Source organism: Gracilinanus agilis, chromosome 2 (assembly GCF_016433145.1).
Source record: "Gracilinanus agilis isolate LMUSP501 chromosome 2, AgileGrace, whole genome shotgun sequence".
Taxonomy (NCBI): domain Eukaryota; kingdom Metazoa; phylum Chordata; class Mammalia; order Didelphimorphia; family Didelphidae; genus Gracilinanus; species Gracilinanus agilis.
The window spans coordinates 582,600,666-582,626,030 of record NC_058131.1 but is presented as its reverse complement, the minus strand read 5'-3'; the positions used below and the strand labels follow the sequence as shown (position 1 = coordinate 582,626,030).

The 25,365-nt window shown below is 33.7% G+C and overlaps 1 protein-coding gene across 1 annotated transcript in view; it reads left to right on the top strand.

Annotated features, from left to right (window-relative positions):
• The window catches only part of FAM189A1 (family with sequence similarity 189 member A1), a 537,302-nt gene that overhangs the window by 386,309 nt on the left and 125,628 nt on the right, over positions 1 to 25,365 (top strand). Inside the window, exon 5 of the mRNA XM_044662452.1 lies at positions 6,900 to 6,937. Coding sequence (XP_044518387.1) covers positions 6,900 to 6,937 — 38 coding nt within the window. The remainder of the gene's footprint in view (positions 1 to 6,899; positions 6,938 to 25,365) is intronic.

Below are 25,365 nucleotides of genomic sequence, written 5' to 3'. Positions count from 1 at the left end.
ATGTCTTGCCTTTTCTGTCTTTGTTATCCCTGCTGAATGGCGTAGGCTAAGCTGATCTCTCACCCTGCTCTTTCTGCCTTCTGTACCTGGGTTCAGGCTGGGCTCATTCCTGTTCTGCAGCTTCATTTCCTCTGGTCCAAGTTCTACCAGTTCCCATAGATACTATGCTGCCTGAGCTATAATTTCTACTTACCTCAGTAAGATGTGTTCCTTCTACTTTCTTTTGTTTTGAGGCAATTTATCCTCTTTGTGTGTGTGTGTGTGTGTGTGTGTGTGTGTAGAGAGTTGGAGGGAATGGAGCATTTTTATTCTGCCATCTTAGCTTCCATCATGCAACTCCCTCTATAAATTCTTTATAAGAATGATCTATACTTGTGCTGTGGATTATAGTTAAAGAGAACATAAGGAGAAAACAGATGCATGTTGCAAAAAATTTTCTCTATCACACCATATCTTCATGGTCACACAGTTGACTAAAGTGTAAAGAATGTAAGATCCTGCCATGTTTACTATTTGCTAGTTATTTTTTAAGCATTCATAGAGCAAAAATCCATGGTCCTCCAATGAGAAGTATTTCCTAGGTCTATGTAAATATCTCCTACTAAATTTTGATGAATTCAATTAAAATTTAACTCAGCGATATTTCTAATTATCAATAGAAAGTGAGGCATATAAAAGAGATATACACCCACCAAAGATGGTACATCAGCCCCTCTCATGAGTGATGTCCTCTGCATAGTCAAAATGGAAAAAAGAGTCCTTATTATCATCATAAAAGTCCTTACATTCTACAGGGTGGGGCAGTTGAGTGTAAAATAACATTTAATTAGCAAACATATCCAAAATAAATGCAAAGTATTTCATGGATGGAAGGAGGGAAAACTTAGTTGGGGAAATTACCAAAAGGCCTTTTGTTGGAGGTTGCAGTTGAGTGAAACCTTGAAGTAAGTTGGGGATTCTGCGAGATAGAGGTTATGAGAGGAGTAATTCTAGGCATGGGAGATAGTGTGTGTATTGGCATGGGAACAAGAGGTGGAATGTCATTTACAGAAAATAGCAAATAAGTGAATTTGACTAGAACATAGAATGTATTAGTGAGAATAATGTATAATCAAAGTAAAAAAGTAGACTGGGATCAAGTCATGTTAAGTTTTGATTGTCAGAGAAGTTTGTGTTTTATGTTAGAAGCTTCTTAGGCAGGATAGTGACTTAGTTAGATGTGATCTTAAATAGAGATTAGAAATTAAGTAGGTAAAAATAAATAGATCGGTCCTTATAGTCAGCCCACCAATGTGTTTCTGTCCTGGTGTTTTTTAAAAAATGAGCTCCTTTAAAATTTTCTCTTCCTCAGTTTTGCCTCTTTGATCAAGGCAAAGGCCCAAATGTGGAATTTTTCTTTCATCAATCTGGAGATTCAAGCCAGGAGACTTTTTGAGGACCCTTTGCCTATAGCTGTCACTACAAGTTAGCCTGCTCTACCCTCTATAGCCAGCATTTAAATGTCTTATCACAGATTGGAGTAAACCACTCCTCTGGTTAATTAGCCATAAAGTGGCTAGAAAATTTAACTCCCCCAAACTCAGGAAAGATAAGGAGATAAGTCCCAAACACAAACTGATTTTTTTTTCTCATTGGTACATGAAGAAATGGAATGGTGTGGGCAGAAGAGATCAGTTGATGAGTATGATATGTCCTTATCCCAACTTTGGTCATCCAAGTACAGAAAAGTTAAGGAAGTAACTTGAACCAAAATGGGGTCTGGTCCACACAGAGTAAGCTGATTTCCCAATAGGCAAACTGTAAGAAGCTTGAGAAAAGAGGGAAAAGAATTCAATAGAGAATGTCCCACTTGGAAGGAACTTTTAAACTGATGTTAATAATTGTGAGAAACAAAATCTGATAGATAAAATAGGAAAAATAATTGCATAAGTAAAAAGACAGTGGGACTCTTTAAAAAAACACTTTTATGAAGAATAATTGGAGGAAGAAGGAAAGATTTTGGGGGGGGGCTCCAGGAAAGGAGTAATACAAGCAATGGAATGTGTGATGGTGTTTCCAGTTCAGAAATTCTCTTGTGCACACAAGGGCTGTTTTAACTTGAACTTTGAAGGGAATTTTGTTACCAATAAAACAAAACTACCGAATCGGAGCTTAGGAGGGTAGGGAAGGCTAATGAAGCCTCAACAACTCTCTCAACTATTGGTAATATTAAGCTGAGATTTTCTCTGCCTTTTTTATTAGGCTTTCAGTGAGATAAGGAGGAAAAACTGCAGTGTTCTTTCTTTCTCTTTCCTTTTATAACCCTTCCCAATTTGGAACTGTAAAGATAAAGCCAGAAGTAAAAAGGAAGGAAATATTTTTCCCCAGTTCATAAAAATTCATAACATTATGAACTAGAAGCTAAAATTGGTAACTGAAATATATTTACTATAAATTATCAAATTATGGTAATTGCCAAAACATCTTAGTGGATTTTTGTGAGGTTTTCAGATTAAGATTAAGTGCAAACAACCTCTCTTCCTTTCCTGGAGAGTGACTGAATTATTGTTTAGTAAAAGTCAATTTCAGCTACTAGATCATAAGCAGAACTGAATCTAGTTTGAAATGATTCAACTGAATTTAATTGTGTAGGCATAGAAGGGACTAAGTCACCTAAATTGAAATAGACTATGCAATTCCAGACATAAGGAGTGGTATTTTGTAAGGAAATCTGTACAGGAGAGATTGAGTGGAATGTTAGACTACAATATGATTGAGAAATAAGATAAAGTGTACTTCAAAAGGCAGTGAAGATGAAGACAAGAGAGGAATCAAGAGTGCAACATGAAAGGTTAGTTTCTAAATTGGCAAAAAGAAATTTGCAAGAGAAAATTTTAGTAAGTAGGTAAGAGAAGAATCAGTCAAAAGCTAAAGAATGTGGATTCCCTTTGCAGTGATCATGTGAATGAAGGGATACTGATAAGGGGTTTGAGTTTGGAAAGAGGATTGGGAATGGTCTGATTCCATTGATACAAGGATTTGTGAAACTTTAAAGAAATTCCCCTTAACAATTTTAGAGAGTATTCTGCCCTTGAAAGACTATTTGCAATTCTTAGTACTCCAAAAGAAGAGGATGGGAATGTTAGCCCCTCCCTATCCTTCATGGTGGGGTTTCCTGGAGTTAAAAATGTAACCGAAAATAAACCACAAGTGAAACTAGAAAAGCCAGAGGGAATTGTAAGAAACACAGCTTTACATAAAAAGAAAAGTCTTACTCAATTGTGAAGCAGAAAAACCCCTTATTAATGTCCTTGCAAGAGTGAGTACCCAGTGGGAATTTGCTAACAGACACACCTTGAGGGGAGGCACAACAGGATATATTTCCTAAGCCTTGTGCTCTCCCCTTTCCTCATTGGCTAAGAAAATCCAGAGATTACAGTCTATGGGAAGAAGCTAACTAACCCATGATAGCCCCCACCCCTGATTACCTTTCCTAATGAAACCCTGACCCTTAATCATTTTTCCTCATATGGTCTTTCTCTACCCCTTGGTCTTGAGACTGAGCTGAGCTCTGATTCAGAACTAGCTAAATTGGTTTTCTGTTAGGTTCATTCTTCTTGGACCATAATTTTGACCATGATGGGGCTCTTTTTGATTGGCAAAAGGATTAAGGTTCAGTTTTGGAGGACAGAAAAGGCGTCCCCCAACCAAATTTGGTTATAGATGTTGCAAATGGAAATTCTCATTTCCCTCAGAATTGAGCTTTATCCATGCTGTAAATATCCTCTTCGAGTTCAGTTAAGAAAACAAAAAGAATGTTTGGCTCATTGGATGATTTTAAAGAGAAAAAAAAAGTTATGAGGTAAGAAACGCCTTCATAAACTTCCTTCCCCACCCTCAACATGAGCTAACAGAAAACACTGGGCTTTGAAATTTGAGGTGCTGGCAGCTAATGGCCCTTGGAAAATTGAGATTTGAATGTTAATGTCAGCGATTACAAATCCAGATTTGATTTTGTTGGCATTCATCTTGAAACTAAATCATAATGTGTTCTCATTTGCAGTGAGATGCATTTTCTATTTGGATAATTATGGTAAATCAGAACTTAATGCAAAATATATTTGTTATTTGCCATTAAAGCATAAAAGCAATATTCTGGAAAATGCTTGGGTCAAGCAAACTTGTGTTAATATTCAGACTGAGGAATTTTGAGCTTGATGACTAAGCAATTTGCTTCATCTCTGTTTATCTCAGTTTCCTAATCTTTATAAAAGGGATTATGATAGCATCTTCCTTTCAGGGTTGTAAGGATTACATGATTGAAAGTGCTTAGCATTGATCCTGACATTTGGCATGCACTATATAAGTGTTAATAAATATAAATTTACTAGTCTTGAATGCAATCAGTATAGAATGCCAAAAGTGATCGAATGAATGATTTTCTGGATAATATAATTTGAAATTCATTCAACTGAATTGATATCACCTGAGTGGTATAAATACATGATATTGTTGTTATTGCTGTGTTTCTAAATTTCTTACATTGTGAAATTTGGGAACCATTTTTATCTAAAATACTGTTAGAAAAGTAACTTCTTTTTATCTGGATACTGCTAGATTATGAATTGAGCTGTTAAAAGAATGTGGTAAAATGTTTGAAAGCTGTTAAATATTTAATGGGGACCATTTGCTTTAAAAAAGAATAATGCTGATAACTTTTGGGAATGAAGTAGTACAGATCCCTTTCCAGTAATTAGTTCATGTGGTGTGAAATAACTACATGGATCAAACTTTATTAACAAAAGACCTAGAACCACAAATTAGGAACCCAAAATACACCTGAAACTTCAGAGAATTTCAGTTTTCTTCATATCATTTGGTCTATCTATATTTATCCAGTCTCTGTACCTGATATGGACATTATCATTCACAGGCTGAAAGAAAAGAACCTGACTTGGAAAATGAGCCCTCCTATTCCTTAATATTATCACACAGATATTTCTTATTAGGAAAAAAGACTTGATGTAAAATTCTTTACAGTTATTAATGCAATCTTATATGTAAAAACATTAATACTGAGAACTTACTATGAAAACAGACTCAAACTTATTATTCAACTGATCATACATACCCAGTTGCTTGAAAGATGCCCAGGAGGTACTTTCCAGACCTCTGAAGATCATGGACATTGCAAAAGGACTGGACATCTTTAAAACTACTGCTATATTGGGTTTCTTTTATTATTATTTTATATTATATTTAGAACTTTATATTTTATCATATTTTGCCTCTCATATTTTTATTATTGCCTATTATAACTATACTTATTATGTTAATAGTGCTCATGATATGGAACTGTTGCCTGTTCTGTAAGCTGTTTATTATTTCTGCTTAAATTGATGCCACTAGAGGAACAGAAGCCCTTGTACCACATATTTGCTGCTCATGGTTGCCCTACAGTAGTGTTTATGCAGAAGCCCTTCAGGGGGTCTCTAGCTGCTTTTCTTGTTGAAAGTCTTATGGAAGGAAATTGTGATAAAAGGTGGTGGGGTGCAGGGTGTGAATATGGGTGCCCTAACATTTGAACACTTGAGAATAACCATATTGAACTGTCAAAATCTCTGGGCAACAGATTTGTTTTGGGGTGTAGAACTTTCATTAGCTAAAGTATCTGTAGGTTTTTTTCTTGTGTGTCCTTATGGGAACGATGCACTATTTGTGTGTATAGTCCCTCCCTTGGTACAAAGAAATGATTCCCAAGCCAAGTCCCATCTTTACAGGCAACAGAGATTGATTAGGATATTGGCTTTGAGAAATAAAGAACTGATATAGTTCTGATTGTGATGCTGTAGCAGGTATATATATGGTTAACACCATTGGAGACAATTATTGAAATTTGTGCAGTCAGTGACTCCATTCTTGCTATTCTTGCTTGTCTTCTGAATTTGTGTTCATCAGTCTATGAGGAGAGGCATTAGCCAGTCTGCAGTATATACTTTTGGTCCTATCCCTTTGCCTTTTGTAGGACCTGCCAGTTGGCATCTAGTCACATGTGTTTTCATCCCATCTCCCTCACTTGTAATCTCATTTACCTCTAATATGGCAGTGAGGGAGGAACTGAAACTCAATGGCCCATCCCCTTTTTGAAATGTGTACCTGTCATGATTATCTTGCTTTTCTTACAAAAAGTTGTCAGTTTTCAAAAAAAAAAAAAAAAGAAAAAACAACAAAAAAAGAAATTTAGCTATTTATAGGAGGATAAAATGGAGGGGGTAGATACTGGGTATAATGAGACTAGTTAGGAAACAATCACAGTAGCCAAGGTAAGACATGATGAAGTCATGAATTAGGATAGCAGCTTTATGAATTAAGAGAGATATGGTTTAAGTAGCATCTCCAAGACCTGAGGATGGTGAAGGAATGCTGAGTGAAAGGGGTAAAGGTTATACACTGGGATGACTAGAAAAACAGTGGCACCCAAGTATAATTCTAACTTGTATTTATTCTTATTATTTTTCATCTTACTTGATTCAACCCAGTGTTCTAGCTTTTCATTATTTTTCTGACTTGATTCTATCATCTTATTTGTTAGCCATCCCTCCCAGCTTTGTGGCATCTGCAAATTTTATGAGCATATCAATTATGCTTTTATCCAAATCATTTATAAAAATATCAAAGAGCACATTTGTAGTAACATAATTAGTACGTTGAAGTTGTCGAGGAACAACATACTTCCTGACTATACTAGTTGAGAGTTACAATAATACTTTCCTAAGTTGCTCTATCGTCCTACCTAGAAATTTATCCATATTTGAAACAAGGAACAGAGATTATGTGGAAACATATTCTTTCTCAAATTCTGTGGAAAAATCTGGTTTTGTTTTCCCTTCTCAGAAGATGTGTCAGTGCCATTAGGACAGCATTAAATGTCTTTAGTAATGTGCCTTTTTCCTTACAGGTGCAGATCCTTGGTTTTGAGGTCCTTTGGCATTCCATAGTTTTCTGTATATACAGAAGAAATATCTCAGGTTCCCTTCAGTTAATATGCTTCTTCTGAGATAGTTTAGGATAAAATGTGATGATTAATAATAATAGCAATTATATAAATGCTTTAAGGTATACGAATTGCTTTACATGTATTTATTATTTGAATTTTAGGACAAATCTTTGAGGTGGGTATTTTTATTAACCCCATTTTATAGCTCTCAAAACTGAAACTGAGAGAGGTTAAGTGTTTTCCCTGGGGTTACACAGTGAAGTTTCTAAGGCAAGATTCAAACTTAAGTTTTCCTGCCTTCAGGCTCAACACTGCTTACTATACAACCTAGCTAGATAATGAGTTCTGTGTTGGGCATGGTGATTTTGAGATGCTAATCCAATTAGAAGAGGAAAACATTAATTGAAGTTATGTCCAAAAGCAACTCATTATTATCAGGTTTGTCTTTCTGGAACCCAGATTCCAGAAATCATGAAATGGAGAGCCTTTCCCCTTCCTAGGGTAGTGTTAAGTGATTACACATGTAGCTTCTGGAAAGTTATATATGTGACCTGCAATTCCAGGTATATCATAATACAACTATTTAATTGCCTTGAGATGGTAGAGTGTTATTTGTCCAGTTGATGACAGGTTGAAGATCACCTGGATTAAGTGAGTTCTCCAATTGGCATCAGGAGCCTAATTGGGCAGGAATAGGAACCTTGTCCTTATTAAAGGGTAACATATTTTTATACCCAGCACAACATGATATTATTGCCCCAGTGTCCCCAATTGCAATGCACTCCCTCCCCAATCTCTGCTGTTTTTTGTTTTTTTGTTTTTTTTTTTATGACTCCAGCCTGCCTTTTTAGCATATATATCCACTGGGTGCTAATATATCCCTGCAATAGCTACATGCAGTTGGGAGACATCAGCTAAATTCTTCCACTAGTCCTCAGCTCAAATGGGAGAATATCTGACCAATCTTGTGTTGTGCAGATCTGAGACCACTAGACTACAGCCATTATCTCCACCTAGGAATCAATATAGATGAAGATTTTCTCTATCCTATATCCCAAGCTCCTCTCATATGCCAGTCATGCAGCCTAGAGCTCAGCCTCCTGGGAGAACTTGCTAATTAGTCAGCAGCTGACTTCATTAATCAATATATAGATAGCTAAATGTGATGAGAATATGTCATTGTTTAAGTAATACAAAAAATGGAAGATTATAACTTCTCTGTTTAGGCTTACTATATTAAAGTACTTTAAATTCCAAAAATTACAATTTCTTCCTCTTTTTTTAATTTCTTAAATTTCTAGGTAAATAAAATTTAATAGAAATGATATTTTTTTAAATAAAAATGAATTTAACCAACTTTATGGCCCCAAATTAAAAATTAGAATTTCTTAATCTAACACTTTTAGTGTGTTTACATAGCTATGAACACCGAATTTGGAAAGATAAATATTTTTAAAATGGGACAGATGGGCACACTGAGGCTTTGAAACATGTATGAAGTGTCCCAACTCTCCCTAGAATTAATTTATCTTAACCCTGCTCTTCAGCCCTATTTGTCCTTATAGGATTGTATCAGAGTTTAGAGGAACCAGTATAGGCTGCTATACTCTGGATTTTTTCTCTAGGATTACAATCACATTGCTACCCAGCACAACTTACCATACTTTTCTTCATTTTTATCTTCACTGCACCTTGGTTTCTTGCCTAATTCCATAACATTTTTTGACTCAACTTCTTACCCTCCTGCCTAGTGGTGGCAGCTTCTGTGTTCACTGGATTATAGTCTGTGAAACAGTTAGGTAAGCACAGGCCAGCACTGATTTCCTGTTTGTGTATATGCATCTCTTCACTACTTCGACACATACCAATACACTCCAGGTATATGTTCTTTAAAAATGTAAGTGAAAATTTACTGAGTTCTCATTTGTAGAAGAATTCATTGTGATTTCTACTAACCTAATTCTAAAATAATTCTCCTAGACTTCTTGTAAATCAAGGTATCCAGATAACAGAACTAATTAGTAATCTTTTCTAAATTTTCTCCACAATTAATCATAAACTCAGAGAAAGTACAAATGAAAAAAAAATTAGAACATTTTTTACCCTAGAAGTGAATAATTCTTTCATATGATAATCTATACTTTGCATAACTATTCTACATTAGAAAGAATCTCTTTGCTTTTCCCAAATAACATTAGAAGAAAATATTTTTCTTTTATCATATAATAGACTAACTTTATAGTATTTTATGCTGATTTTAATTATTGCTTTATATATGTATACTTTCCCTTATCATTTTCACAGAGATAACAGTTTATATTTTTTAAAATAATTTTTACTGAACCAAATTATCTTCTTTCAGCCATTGAAATATGGCTACTATGATTTCTTATGTTATATTTAGGGAATGTAAAATTTTGACATTCAAAAGAATCATACCTGGATTCTACTCTTCCTGGTGTTACTTTTTCATTGCAGAGATTTCTTGATGGAAGTCTTCTCCCTCCCCACCATTTATATCACCAAGATTTTCTGGGAATTCCAAAAACCTCTTAAATGACATGTTACATACCTTACATTGATATTACTGACAATTTCTTGATAATTTTCAGCTTTGTAGTTTTCAAAATGTTTTGGGACATTTTTATAAATTAATTCCTTGAAATTCTTCCCAGTTAATTATGTAGCCAGCCACCAATCTATACCCTTCTTTGTTAGCTTTTTTTCCTACATTTGCCTGGAAATTTCTTCCCTTTTTACATATTCCCTTACTCCTTCAAGGGTTATTTGCCTCAAGGGGCTCTAATTCCCATCCCTTCCAAGTACAAGTAGAATTTTCAGGCACCAAATTCCCCAGACCTCATCCAGTGTAAAAGCCTCATTTCCTCTCATTAGCCATCTCTTTTTACTCATTGGAACACTCATCACTGTAACTCCCTCCCACCTCCAAAGAAAGGCTTCTTTTCTTTCCTCTTCTTTCTTATGAAGTCTCCTAGAGGCTCTCCTCTTTTTGAGTCCGTAAGGGTCACCTTCTCCTCATTGCTAGCTCTTAATTTGACCAGGTTGCACCACTTACTCCTCTCTATCACCCTCTACCCCTCCACACTTTTAATGCACTCTCCTATATTGTAAAGTCATTCAACAAAAGAATTACAGAGTATTGCTGGCTTTTGTCCATAATTCCTCCTTCTCCTCCTATTCACAGTTAACAAGATTTATGCATCCTATCCTATTACCAATATATATTTACCTCACTACAAGTATAACAAAAATTTCATATAATTCATTCATATATTTCATATAATTTATAACTCATATTATTCATTAAAGTTCATAAAATTAGCACACAATAGGCATATTGAGAATATGAGTATTCTATATTTAGTTAATAAGTATCAATTACAGATCCTCCCTTCTGTTTCTTAGCCAATACCATATTGTCTTGATGACCACTGCTTTATAGTACAGTTTAAGATCTGGTACTGCTAGGCTACCTTCCTTCACGTTTTTTTTTTCATTATTTCCCTTGGTATTCTTGATTTTTTTGTTATTCCAAATGAACTTTGTTATATTTTTTTCTAATTCAGTAAAAAAGTTTTTTGGTAGTTTGATAGGTATGGCACTAAATAAGTAAATTAATTTGGGTAGAATGGTCATTTTTATTATGTTAGCTCATCCTACTGTTGTTATTAAAAATGAGGAAGTCAGATATTAAAAAGGTGAATAGTATTTTAATAAAAGCCATGCTGATAGGGATAAAATGATTAGACCACGCGCCTGTAAGTATTCAAACTGCCGCCTCAGCCATTTTACCTTTCGTACCTTTGCGTGCCTGGTCGCTAAAGAGGAAGTCCAAAGTCACTTCCCCCCTATTTAAAACAGTCCCTCACCTTGAATACATAATCCAAAACAGGAAACCCATTGGGGATCACAGGAAATGTAGTTCCAAGTATCCCAAGTGATTTTAAATAACACACTACCCATGAGCAATCACTGTTTTTCCAATTGTTTAGATCTAGCTTTAATTGTTTGGAAAGTGTTTTGTAGTTGTGTTCATATAATTCCTGTATTTGTTTTTGTAGCTAGATTCCTAAGTATTTTATATTGTCTAGGGTGATTTTAAATGGTGTTTCTCTTTTTAACTCTTGCTGCTGTGATGTGTTGGAAATATATAGAAATGCTGATGATTTATGTGCATTTATTTTGTATCCTGCAACTTTGCTAAACTTGTTGATTATTTCTACTAGCTTTTTAGTTGATTCTCTAGGATTTTTTTAAATAGTCCATCATATTATCTGCAAAGAGTGATAGCTTACTCTCCTCATTGCCTATTTTAATATCTTCAATTTCTTTTTCTTCTGTAGTTGCTACTGCTAGTGTTTCTAGTACAATGTTAAATAATGGAGGTGATAATGGGCATCCTTGTTTCACTCCTGATCTTATTGGAAATGCTTCTAATTTATCCCCATTGCATATGATGCTTGCTGATTGTTTTAGATATATACTGTTTATTATTTTTAGGCAAGGCCCTCCTATTCCTATATTTTCTAGTGTTTTCAATAGGAATGGGTGTTGTATTTTGTCAAAGGCTTTTTCAGCATCTATTGAGATAATCATGTGATTTTTGTTTGTTAGCTAGTTGATATAGTCAATTACGTGGATAGTTTTCCTAATGTTGAACCATCCTTGCATTGATGGTATAAATCCCACTTGATCATGATGGATAACCCTCTTGATCATTTGCTGAAGTCTTTTTGCTAGTATTCTATTCAAGATTTTTGTATCTATGTTCTTTAGGGAAATTGGTCTGTAGTTTTCTTTTTTCTGTTTTTGATCTACCTGGCTTTGGAATCAGTACCATATTTGTATCATAAAAGGAATTTGGTAGGATTACTGCTTTGCTTATTATATCAAATAATTTGTATAGCATTGGGATTAGTTGTTCTTTCATATAATTTTAAATTGTAAAATGCATGTGAAATTTGTCCTCTACAATTATTTTGTGATATGACTTTTGATATATTATTTAACATAGGGTGGAAATAACAAATGGTTTATTTGAGATTTCTTGAGAGGGGGAAATTTGAGAAATCACTCATAATACTATGCCAAGTCCCAGTTACGTGCTGTGTGAAAAGTAAGAATGGAACAGATTCACACATATTCAATCATACAATTAAATTCTTAGTAAAAGACTGTTCTTTCACTTATGTGGCTAATCGTAGACATTTGTATTATTTCATTTTTGTCTTTGAATCTAAATATGACCTTTTAGAGTGTCTGGTAGAGAGTAGACAGTTAATAAATACTTATTTATTGATTAATTTATCATGTTTCTTAATATTTTATATTCTGTAGCTGATACTTATTTTTTTATATCACTGAGTGCATATATTAACAAATTAGGGAGGGCAGAGATTAATGAATTGGGCATGCAACTTAAAAAATTAGAAAATGAACAAATAAAAAACCCCCAGATGAAAACTAAATTAGAAATACTAAAAATTAAGGTAGAAATTAATAAAATCGAAAGTAAAAGAACTATTGAATTAATAAATAAGACTAGAAGCTGGTATTTTGAAAAAACAGATAAAATAGACAAAATACTGGTAAATCTAATAAAAAAAAGAAAGAAGAAAACCAAATTAACAGTATCAAAGATGAAAAGGGAGACCTCACCTCTAATGAAGAGGAAATTAAGGCAATCATTAAAAACTATGTTGCCCAATTATATGGCAATAAATATAGCAATCTAGGTGATATGGATGAATATTTACAAAAATATAAACTGCCTAGATTAACAGCAGAAGAAATAGAATACTTAAATAATCCCATATCAGAAAAAGAAATTAAACAAGCCATTAAAGAACTCCCTAAGAAAAAATCGCCAGGGCCTGACGGGTTCATAAGTGTTCTATCAAACATTCAAAGATTCTTTTTAATGTATAATAGTTATGCAAAGTATAGATTATCATATGAAATATAGATGATCATATGATATTTTTTACCCTAGAAGTAAGGGAATAATTATTTCATATGTTTGAAAAGTCCAACTTTGGGGCGAAAAATACACTATTCGACAAAAACAGGTGGGAAAATTGGAAAACAATATAGGAGAGATTAAGTTTAGATCAACATCTCACACTCTACACCAAGATAAATGCAGAGTGGGTGAATGACTTGAATATAAAGAAGGAAACTATAAGTAAATTAAGTGAACACAGAATAGTGTACTTGTCAGATCTCTGGGAAAGGAAAGATTTTAAAACCAAGCAAGAGTTAGAAAAAATTACAAAATGTAAAATAAATCATTTCAATTACATTAAATTAAAAAAGTTTTGTACAAACAAAAACAATGCAACCAAAATCAGAAAGGAAACAAATTGTGGAAAAAATCTATATAACAAAAAATTCTGACAGAGGTCTAATTACTCAAATATAGAAGGAACTAAATCAATTGTATAAAAACTCAAGCCATTCCCCAATTGATAAATAGGCAAGGGATACAAATAGGCAATTTTCAGATAAAGAAATCAAAACTATCAATAAGCTCATGAGAAGGTGTTCTAAATCTCTAATAATTAGAGCAATGCAAATCAAAACAACTCTGAGGTATCACCTCACACCTAGCAGATTGGCTAAAATGATAGCAGGGGAGATTAATGAATGTTGGAGGGGATGTGGCAAAACTGGGACATTAATGCAATGCTGGTGGAGTTGTGAACTGATGAAACCATTCTGGATGGCAATTTGGAATTATGCCCAAAGAGCTCTAAAAGATTGCCTTCCCTTTGATCCAGCCATAGCATTGCTGGGTTTGTACCCCAAAAAACTGGAAAACAAGGATATGCCCTTCAGTTGGGGACTGGCTGAACAAATTGTGTTATCTGCTGGTGATGCAATACTACTGTGCTCAAAGGAATAATAAGCTGGAGGAATTCCATGTGAACTAGAATGACCTCGAGGAATTGATGCAGAGTGAAAGGGGCAGAGCCAGAAGAACATTGTACACAGAGACTGATACACTGTGATAAAATAGAATGTAATGGACTTCTGTACTAGCAGCAATGCAATGACAAGGACAATTCTGAGGGATTTATGGAAAAGAACACTCTCCATATTCAGAGGAAGAACTACAGAAGTGAAAACACAGAAGAAAAACAACTGCTTGAACACATGGGTTGATGCGGACATTATTGGGGATGTAGACCCGAAAGGACTACACCAATGTAACTATCAATAATATGTAAATAAGTACTCATTGATGACACATGTTAAAACCAGTGGAAATGCGCATTGGCTATGGGGTGAGGTATTTTGGGGAGTGAAGGGGAAAGTAAGAACATGAGTCATGTAACAATGGAAAATTTTTCTAAAAAATATTAAAAATTAAAAATTGAAAAAAATAAGTATCAGCTACAGAATATAAAATATTAAGAAACAGGATAAATCAATCAATAAATAAGCATTTATTAACTGCCTACTGTGTACCAGACACTCTAATAGGTCATACTTAGATTCAGAGACAAAAATGAAACAATGAGGATGTTTACTATTAGCCATATAAGTGAAAGAACATTCTTTTACTTATTAAGAATTTAATTATAAGACTGAATGTGTGTGAATTTGTTCCATTTTTACTTTTCCACACAGCACATAAACTGGGACTTGGCATAGTATTCAGGGAAACATCAAGGGGTAACTTCTCAAATCTCCCCCTCTCAAGACCTTCAAATAAACCAGTTGTTATTTCAACCCTATGTTAAATAATATATCAAAAGTCATATCACAAAATAATTGTAGAGGACAAATTTCACATCCATGTTAAAATTAGCACCAAAAGTATAAAACATTGAGAAATTTTCATGTGAAAAAATATGCATTGAACCATGTAATCTTTCAGTTGGGAATTATTTGTTGCTATTTAGGTCACCTACATAGGTGGATGCAAATAGACATTAGCTTACTAATTTCTTTTATATTTTGGAGCTATGTAGCAGAGTTACAAGATAGGTTTTATCATTATCTCCATTTTGTAATTGATAAAATGCAGGCAAACAGAAGTTATATGACTTGTCCAGTATCACACATCTCATCAATTTCTGATTGAATTCAATTCTTAATAATAAGTAAACAAACATATCACTTGCTACGTGCCAGGCATTACGATAAATGCTTTACAACTATTTTTTCATTTGGTCTTCAATTATTAGGAGAAAGACCCTATTTGAAAAGAACTGTTGAAAAAAAAGAAAAGAACTGTTTGAACAAGTGGGAAACAATTTGGCAGAAATTGAATTTAGACCAATATCTTATGCCATAGAGCATAATCAGATCAAAATATATACATAACCTGAATAACAAGGATCATGCCACTGAAAAAATGAGAAGAGATCAAATCACAAAATGATACAACTTTTATAGCATTGACCAAGGTAGAATATTTAACTAAAGAAAGAATAAAGTCAATCACAAAAGATAAAATGGGTAATTTTTAGTATTTGAAGTGAAAAAGGGTTTTTTAAACAATATTAGCACAGCTGAGATAAGGAGAGAAGCACTCATATGGCAAATTTCTTTAAAACCTTGTATCGAGATTAAAAGTGAGTTCCAGGTTAAGATGGCAGCAGAGTAAAAAGCAGCTGCTTAACCTCTCCTAACTCACACATATAAGACTCCTCAAAAGGACATAAAAACAAATCCAGACGAATGAAAGGACCCTACAACAGTATTGAAGGTATGTGGAATGGGGGCATTTCCATGCTATAAGGGGGTGAAATAGCCCTCACTAAAATGCAAGCTGAGCAACTCCCTCCCCCCCAATACCACCTAGAGTGCCAAAGCCAGCACACAGCAGTTAGAGCAAGTTTGGGGCACCCATTAAGTCCTTGGCAGCTACCTGGGATCACCAGGGCCTGCTCCTGAGAGCAGCAAGATTTAAGACCCCAAGAGGCTAAAGAATGCATGGACTTTGAACACAGATCTTAAGTGCAGGTGCGGATGCAGTCATGGATGTGGATCCTGAGCCCAGGGGTGGACACAGTTGAGGACACGGATCCTGAGCGCAGGTGTGGACCCTGGGTGGGGACCTAGTGCAGAGGGGTGTATGACTGTGGAAGCAGCGCCCTGAGACAACTCTTAAAGGAGTTTCAGGCAGAGGAACAAGTAAGGGGACCACCAGGAGGCTTGACCCCGAGAACAACTAGACCTGAGACCTCAGGAGCCCAAAGAGCACAGACAGACCCTGTGCATGAGTATAAAACTGAGAGGGTGCTGGGCTAACAATGGCAAGCCAGAGACAAGAATCCCAGAAGAGAAAGATCAAGAAGAAATCTTTAACAATCGACAACTTTTACACTAAAAACATCCAGACAACAGAGAAAACAGCTGAAAAGAACATACAAGTAATCATAGCCAAACCTTCCCCCAAAAATGAAAATTGGTCACAAGCTCTTGAAGAGTTCAAATCTGAGATCATGAGAAATATGGAAGAGATTTGGTGAGAGAAGTGGGAAATAGATAAAAAGGAAATTAACAGGTTAAAAGACAGAAACTCCCATTTGGAGAAAGATGCCCCCAAATCAAAAGAATTGATAAGCAAATTGGAGACCAAAATCATATAGCTAGAAAACAGGATAGACCAAATAGAAAAGGAAAATCAAAAGGGTATAGCAGAAAACCAGTCTCTAAAGACAAGAATTGTGCAAGTAGAAGCCAATGATCTTTAAAGACAGCAAGAACAAATAAAACAAAGTCAAAGGACTGATAAAATAGAAGGAAACATGAAATATCTCAATGAGAAAGTGACAGACCAAGAAAACAGGTCTAGAAGAGACAATTTGAGAATCATTGGTCTTCCTGAAAAAGCAGAAATTAATAGAAATTTGTACTCCATACTAAAGGAAATTATTCAGCAAAACTGCCCTGAAGTTCTACCACAAGAGGGCAATATAGACATTGAAAGGATCCATAGATCATCCTCTACACTAGACCCAGAAAAGACAACCCCTAGGAATATAATAGCCAAATTCAAAAGCTTCCAAGTAAAAGAAAAAAATTTACAAGAAGCCAGAAAGAGACAATTCAGATATCAAGGAGCATCAATCAGGATCACACAGGATCTGGCAGCCTCCACACTAAAAGAGGCTTGGAATATGATATTCAGAAAGGCAAGAGAACTGGGTCTACAACCAAGGATCACCTACCCATCAAAACTGACTATATACTTCCAGGGGAAAGTTGGGGCATTCAACAAGATAGAAAATTTCCAAGTATTTGCACAGAAAAGACCAGGACTAAATGGAAAGTTTGATATCCAACCATAAAAAAAACAAGAGAAACATGAAAAGGTAAATAAGAAATAGAAGGGAAAGAAAGAAAACTCTTATTTACAAATTTGCCTCTGTAAGAGCTTCAATAAGATCTAATTATTCGTATTCCTATATGGAGAAATGTTATGTATAATTCTCTGTAGTGAACTCTATTCACTGTTATAGTATCCACTATTATAGTAATTAGAAGAATTATTCACAGGGAGAGGTTGGAGTACTAAATGGTCTAAGATGATATGGGTGGGTGGGAAAGAGGGGGGTGAATAGTAGATGGCACCAAGAGAAACTTCAATGAATAAGAAAAATAGGATATTCTATTACACACAAAGAGGGCATGGGAAGGGGAAGGGATGAATACTATTATAAGAAGGAGAGGAAGAGAGCATTAAGAGGTAATATTTAAACCTTACTTTCAGTGGAAGTAACCCTTAGAGGGAAGAGTAGCTATATCCCTTGGGATATAGAACTCTATCTAACCCTACTGAAAAAGTCAGAAGAGATAAACCAAGGGGAGCAGGGGAGTGGGGAGGTCAAAAAAGGGAGGGGAGGAGAAGTGGGAGGCAATTCACTAGGCCTTAAAAATAAAAAGAGGGAAATAATAAGGGAGGAGGTAGAAAGGGTAGTAAATCAACGGAGGGGAAAAGGGTTACTGGTTTAAAACAAATCACTGGTTTAAAAGGAAATAGCATAAGAAGAAGGGGTAGAACTAGGAGAGGATTCCAAAATGTTGGGGAATACACAATTGATAATTATAACTCTGAATGTGAATGGGATGAACTCGCCCATAAAACAGAAGCAAATAGCAGAGTGGATTAGAAACCAAAATCCTACCATATGTTGTCTACAAGAAACACATATGAGGTGGGTGGACATTACAAAATGTAAAATAAATTATTTTGATTATACTAAATTAAAAAATCTTTTGTACAAACAAAAACAATGCAACCAAAATCAGAAGAGTAGCAACAAATTGGGAAAAAATCTTTATAACAAAAAACTCTGACAGTGGTCTAATTACTCAAATATACAAGGAGTTAAGTCAATTGTATAAAAAATCAAGCCATTCCCCAATTGATAAATGGGCAAGGGACATGAATAGGCAACTTTCAAATAAAGAAATCAAAACTATCAATAAGCACATGAGAAAGTGTTTTAAATCTCTAATAATTAGAGAAATGCAAATCAAAACAACTCTGAGGTATCACCTCAGATCATAGATAAAAACAGACTTGTGCGAAAATATTTATAGCCACACTTTTTGTGGTGGCAAAAAACTGAAAAACAAGGTTATGCCCTTCAATTCAAGTCATTCACCCACTCTGAATTTATCTTGGGGTAGGGTGTGAGATGTTGATCTAAACCTAAAACAAAGATATGCCCATCAATTGGGGAATGGCTAAACAAATCATAGTATATGCTGGTGATGAAATACTATTGCTCTCAAAGGAATAATAAACTGGAGGAGTTCCATGTGAACTGGAATGACCTCAAGGAATTGATGCAGAGTGAAAGGAGCAGAGCCAGAAGAACATTGTACACAAAGACCAATACACTGTGATAAAATAGAATGTAATGGACTTCTGTACTAGCAGCAATGCAATGATCCATAACAATTCTGAGGGACTTATGGAAAAGAGAGTTATCCACTTTCAGAGGAAGAGCTACAGGAGAGGAAACGCAGAAGAAAAGCAACTGCTTGAACACATGGGTTGAGGCGGACATGATTGGGGATGTAGACTCGAAACTACCACACCAATGCAACTATCAACAATTTGGAAATAAGTCTTGATTGATGACACATGTTAAAACCAGTGGAAATGTGTATCAGCTATGGTGGGGGTGGGGAGAGGAGGTCTGGGGGTGAAGGGGAAAGTAAGAACATGAATCATGTAACCATGATAACTTTTCTAAAAAATAAATATTATTTAAAAATAATAAAAAAAACCTTGTATCGAATATGTCTGATAAAGGTTTGTTATCAAATATACATATATACAAATTACTTATATATGTACAAGTTATTTCTTAAAGAATATGAAGTTTTCAAAAGATTGTGAAGTATTTGAAATTACATGAATAATTACTGCATTAACTACACTATTTACTCATAAATAGGTGAAAAACAAATGAAAACAATTCTGAAATTCATCACACATTGCAAATTGACAAAGATAACAATGTAGGAAAATGTATGTAGAGAGCCACATTATTATGCTATTTGTAAATTGATCCAATCATTTTGAAAAGTAATTTAGAATTGTACTCTTAAAAATCACTAAAATATCTTTATCCTTTGACCTATTAGTCTTTTGTTGGATATGTACTCCAGAAAAGGGGAAGACAGAAAGAAATATATAATCAAAACCAAAATATTTTGATACTTTCTACAACAAATTAGAAACCTAGATGTACCTGGATTGGGGAGGGGGCCAGTGGATGGTATATAGATATAAAGGAATATTTTGTATGTAAATGATGTAAGAAATGTTGAATGTAAGGAATGATGAATATGAAGAATATAGAGGAACATGTCAAAAGATAAGGAACTTTTCCAATTTGCTTGATTTGAGGTAAAACATGAAAGTTATTTTAATTGGGTATATTTCTATTAGTGATTTGGAGCATTCTTCCATATGACTGTTAATAGTTTCTCATTCTTCTTTTGAGAAATGCTTGTTCATATCTGATGACCTATTGATACAGAAATGACCTTTCGCCACATATTTCTATTAGTTGTGTATGTGTCTTGGAAACCCAACCCTTATCTGAGATATTCAGTATAAAGATTTAACTTTTTTAGATTAAAAAAATTCTGAAAATTCTACTTTTAAAAAATCACATATTGAGTCATGTTATCTCAGGGTGTATGTATCATTAGATCCCTTAGTTCATGGTTAAGGATAAAATATTAGTGACCTGTGTGATTATACAATTTGTCAAGCTATTTGCTATGTATATAATAAGTACTTAAGAAATGGGTACCAAATTAAATTTTGTTTTTGCTTTCTCCTTTTCTCTTCCTATAATGGAATTTGGTAGTTTTCACCATTTATTAATACACCCCACCAAACCTTGAAGATATTTGCTTAAAACATCCTGGATAAGAAAAAAAACTTTCATGAGTTAAAGTGCGAGACTAGTTGATTATTTGGAGGCTGATCATTTTGTTAAAATCATTTCAATGGTTGATATGTATGTTGAATAATTAGCATTTATATAGTGCTTTAAGGTTTGTGAAGCAATTTATAAGTGTTAACTCATTTTACTCTCACAACAACCCCCAGAAGTAGGTTCTATTATTATCTCCATTTTATAGATGAGGAAACTAAGGCATGCAGAGGTTAAGTGATTATGCAGATTCATACAATGAATTACAACCTAAGTCTTTTCTGACACCAAATTTAGTATTCTATCTGTTGCATATGTGTATTTATAGATGTACGTATACATACATATATATACATGTGAGTATATGCATATAATATCTGAAATCATTCCCTTTCTTTTTAAAAAAGTTTATTTATTTATTTGTTTGTTTGTTTTAAATATTTTCCCATATTTACATGGTTCATTTTTCTTTCCTTTCCCTCTTCCCTCCTCACTCCCAGACCCAAGCAATTCCACTGGATTGTACAAATGTTATAATTTGATACCTATTTCCATATTATTCATTTTTTGCTATAGAGTGATCTTTTAAAGCCTAAACCCAAATCATATACTTATATGAAGTAATGCAAAGTAAAGGGAGCAGAACCAGGAGAACATTGTACATAGTAACAGCAAAAATATATGATGATCAACTGGGAATGACTTAATTATTATCAGGAATGCAAGGATCCAGGGCAACGTCAAGGGACTCAACGAAAAAAGCTATCCACCGTGGTACAAGGAACTGACAGAGTCTTAATGCATATTGAAATATACCATTCTTCACTTGATTTCCTCCACAAATTTTTCTCTAGCGTAAATAATGTCTTCTTTCACAACACGATTAATATGGAAATATGTATTATATTATAACACATTTACAACCTGTGAAAGGGGGGAGAGGTAGGAAGGAGGGAGAGAAAATGGATGACAAAATGTCAGAAAATAATTATTGAAAATTGTATCAACATGTAATCTGGAAAAAACAAGTTTAATTTTTAAAAATAATAAATTAAATCATGTGTGTGTGTTTAAAGTTTTTAACAACCTGGCCTCTTCCTATTTTTCCAGTCTTATACTTTACTTTTATCTACATATTCTATAATCCTTCCATGCTGGACTCGTTGGTGTTCTTAACTCATGTAATTTTATCCCCATTTTGAATCTGTACCTTTTTTTTTTTTTTTTTGCTGCCCTTCATGCCTTGAATGTTTACCTTCTTCACTTTTACTTCCTTGCTGATTCAGCTGGCAGACCACCTTCTGATGGAAGCCTTTCCCTTGACTGACCCTCCCCAAATTCATTGGGTCTTCTGAGATTACCTTTAAATTTAAACTCTATATTTATTGTGTATTCCTACTTCCTTGCATATTGTCTCCTGTATTAGCTTGTGAACTCCCTTGAGGAAAGGAAGAAAATTTCCCCCTCTTCTTTGTAACTGCAGTACAGAGCACAACACCTGTCAAAAACTAAGTGCTTAATAAATGTTTGCTGACTGGCTGACTTACCCATATATTACACTAAGTAGTGTGCTATAACGGATAGGACATTGATCAGAGAGTCATGTGTATATATAGTAATGACATACATATTATTATTTATTTAAAGGAAATATTTATAATTAGTTTAAATGTTCTTGAATTTGAGGCAGTTTCATTAACTTATGTTTGTTTCCCTTGAAAGAGGCAACCTGAACAATTAATTATGAAACAAATAAACATTTTAAACCATACAGTTAGTTGACAACTAATACATTTTAAACTTAAAGCAAGAAGGAAAATTAAGCATATTATTCAAGGGTAATAGGATGTTTCCTTGGGTTAGAAACCGTTTTTAAATAGCATATACATTAAAAAATTTCTATTTGCGTGTTTTATTCTATTTTTTCCTTCTCAAAATGTAGTACCTAGAAATTTAATATTGTCACTTTTCTTGGTATCTCTGGGTATTAATCCAAATTATTATTTATTTAATAGGAAATCAATTTTCATTTTTCCTTCCCTGTCACCTTTCTCCATTTAATACCAACTCCTTCAAATAGTTACATTATGATTAAAGGTCAAATATTTTTTTTCTCCTCATTTTTTACATTTAAAGTACTTCTTTTTCTAGTATTTGCTTTCTTGTTTATACTTTGGATATATTTTGTTTTGTTTTGTTTTGTTTTTTAAAAACCTTTACCTTCTGCTTTGGAATCACGGTGTATTGATATTCCAAGGCAGAAAAATGATAAGGGCTAGGCAATGAGGGTTAAATGACTTTCCCAGGGTCACACAGATAGTTAAGTGTCTGAGGCCACATTGAATCCTGTCTCTAGGCCTGGCTCTCTATCCACTGAGCTACCCAGCTGCTCCCCTTTGGATATACTTTGGATACTTTCTTGCACATACTTTTCTGGACTACCTGTAACTTTTCACGTTTTAATATTCAGATGCTTTAACTTTTTACTAATTTTTAAAATTTTGGTTTTTTTCAGATTTCATGTAGATAGTTTTAATAATAATTTTCTGACATTTTTCTAGGCATGTTCTTTCTCTTCTTCTCATTCCTTTCCCCTCCCCAAGGAAGCAGGTAATATTACATAGGATGGATATATATGTGATATTAAATATGTATATATGCACTAGCATGCAATACATATTTCCATGTTTGTCATGTTGTGAAAGAACACACATATCATTTACCCTAGAGAAAAATTCATGCAGGAAATAAAGTGAAGAATGTGTATTTAGACTCTTTATCAGTTCTTCTATGACAGTAGATAACTTTTCATCATGAGTCTCTTGGAGTTGCCTTGGATCCTTCAATTACTAATAATTGTTGTCATTCCTAGTTGATTATTGTATATGATTGCAGCTTTATCTATTTTCAAAAATTCATCTCATCCTGAGTATTATAATATCCATGAGATTAATTTTTCTCTTTACAAAAAGCATTTTTTAAAAAGTCTATTTTTTCACATTTTTTTAACCTTTTCATTGTTCTTGCCAGTAGAAACAATTTTGCCCTGCTAATTGCAAATTATTCAAAATGATGTGTTACAAACTTTGAGATATTTTTACCTTTATTTTTCATTAATGATGCTTGTTAATTTTCCAGGTGAAATATAAATGGGAAAGATTAAAATCTTGCTTGGATTTTAACACATTTTTGTCCTTCTTTTCCTTTTAGATAAAATTTGACAGTGTCGAGGTCTGTGTTTGCTGTGAAATGCAACATCAGTCATCAGGCTGCAGCAACCTTGGTGAAACATTAAAACTGAACCCACTTCAGGAGGATTGTAATGCTGTGAGACTGACTTTAAAGGTGATAATGATTGGTTTTTACTGTTGTTTTCGGCTTTGGATCCATCTAGTCTGTCACAGACTTTTAAATGAATTATTAAAATATGTATATTCTTTTTTTCTAGTATATCCATCGGAGTAAGTTGTAAGCAAGAGGGAGAATATTTCTGACTTAAAATATTTCTGATTTTATAGTAATAATTTTGATTGAAGCTATTTTATAATTTCTGCCTGACATATTTTATTTTACTTTTTTATTAAAGTGAAAAAGAGATTTTTTACTTTATTTTGCTCCTTTTGAGATATAGAAAAACAAAGTATTAAAAGTTGAGAACATCCTCTAAGTTTCATCAAATCATCAAGTTCCTTCTTCCAAACATATAAAGCTACTTTATAGTCCTGGACAGATGGTTGTTTATTTTTTAAAATATTCAAAGAAATAGATATCACATCTCTCAGTAATTTGTTCCAGTGTATAGCAACTGATTAAAGAAAATTGGCTAGAACAATTGTTTAAATTATCCCTTTTCTTTTTCCTTCAATTGCAAAAAAAAAGGTACTTGATAGTTTTTTATAAATTTGGAGTTCCTAAAAAAATGGAAAATGGAAGTTTATAAAAATAATTAAAGGTCATTTCTCTATTATTTTCCATTAAAGTTGATTTTTATCACTGAAAGAAAACAATTCATAATATGTGGATATAGGTTCTTGATTGTTGGCTTTCAGGATAATTTTAAAGAGCTTTATTACTTATAAGAATGTTTATAATATTCAAAATTAGACTAAGATTTTTTCATTGTAAATTATATTTATGCTTTTGTATGATATAATCTAAGATAATTAACATTATGTATTAATTTTAATGACCAAAATTCAAAGAAAAGGTTACTCAGGAAAAATAATGACCAATATGTTAAGATCGAATCCCATTTTCCTGGACAAAGTTGCAAGATCTGTGCCTTTTGACTTTTTTCATAAAGAGAAAGATGTGTGATGAGGCAAATGAACAAATTATAACTAATCAGGGCAGCAACCGTCAGTGAGGGTGTTCACTTTCCCTAATTATGATTAGTAATTGCTATCTGTTTTTTATAAAGAGAGAACAGCTGTGGTAAGAACACAGACCTTTATTCTTTTCAATTTACTGAATATTTTAGTATAAACATGACTTAAATAAAAATATAAAGCAGCTATTTTCTCCTCCATCCTCAATCCCCATACCTTTTCCCTCCTCCATTATTCTATCCTTTCTTTACTGTAGATACAAGAAGAAATAGGAAAAAATTTATTGAATACATTATACCAATTCACAAAGATTAAAATAAAATGAAAATTTTACAAAGAACTAGAAAGTAACTTCACCTCATTCTATTCCTTTTTAAATCATAACCCACACTCAGATGAGATCTGAATTTTGAAGGAAATTTGAGTGTTAAAACATTAAGAAAATACAATCAAATCTTGGACCTTATTATCTGAAGAACATTTATGTACCCTAAACTTTTGTGAAAATTTTCTTAGTTGTTTGAAGAAAAGTAGTTAATATTTATCTCATATTTAGGCCTGATTACAGTTGCATAGTTAACCACCTATCTGAAGATAATCTAAAAAATATAATAAGGAAAGT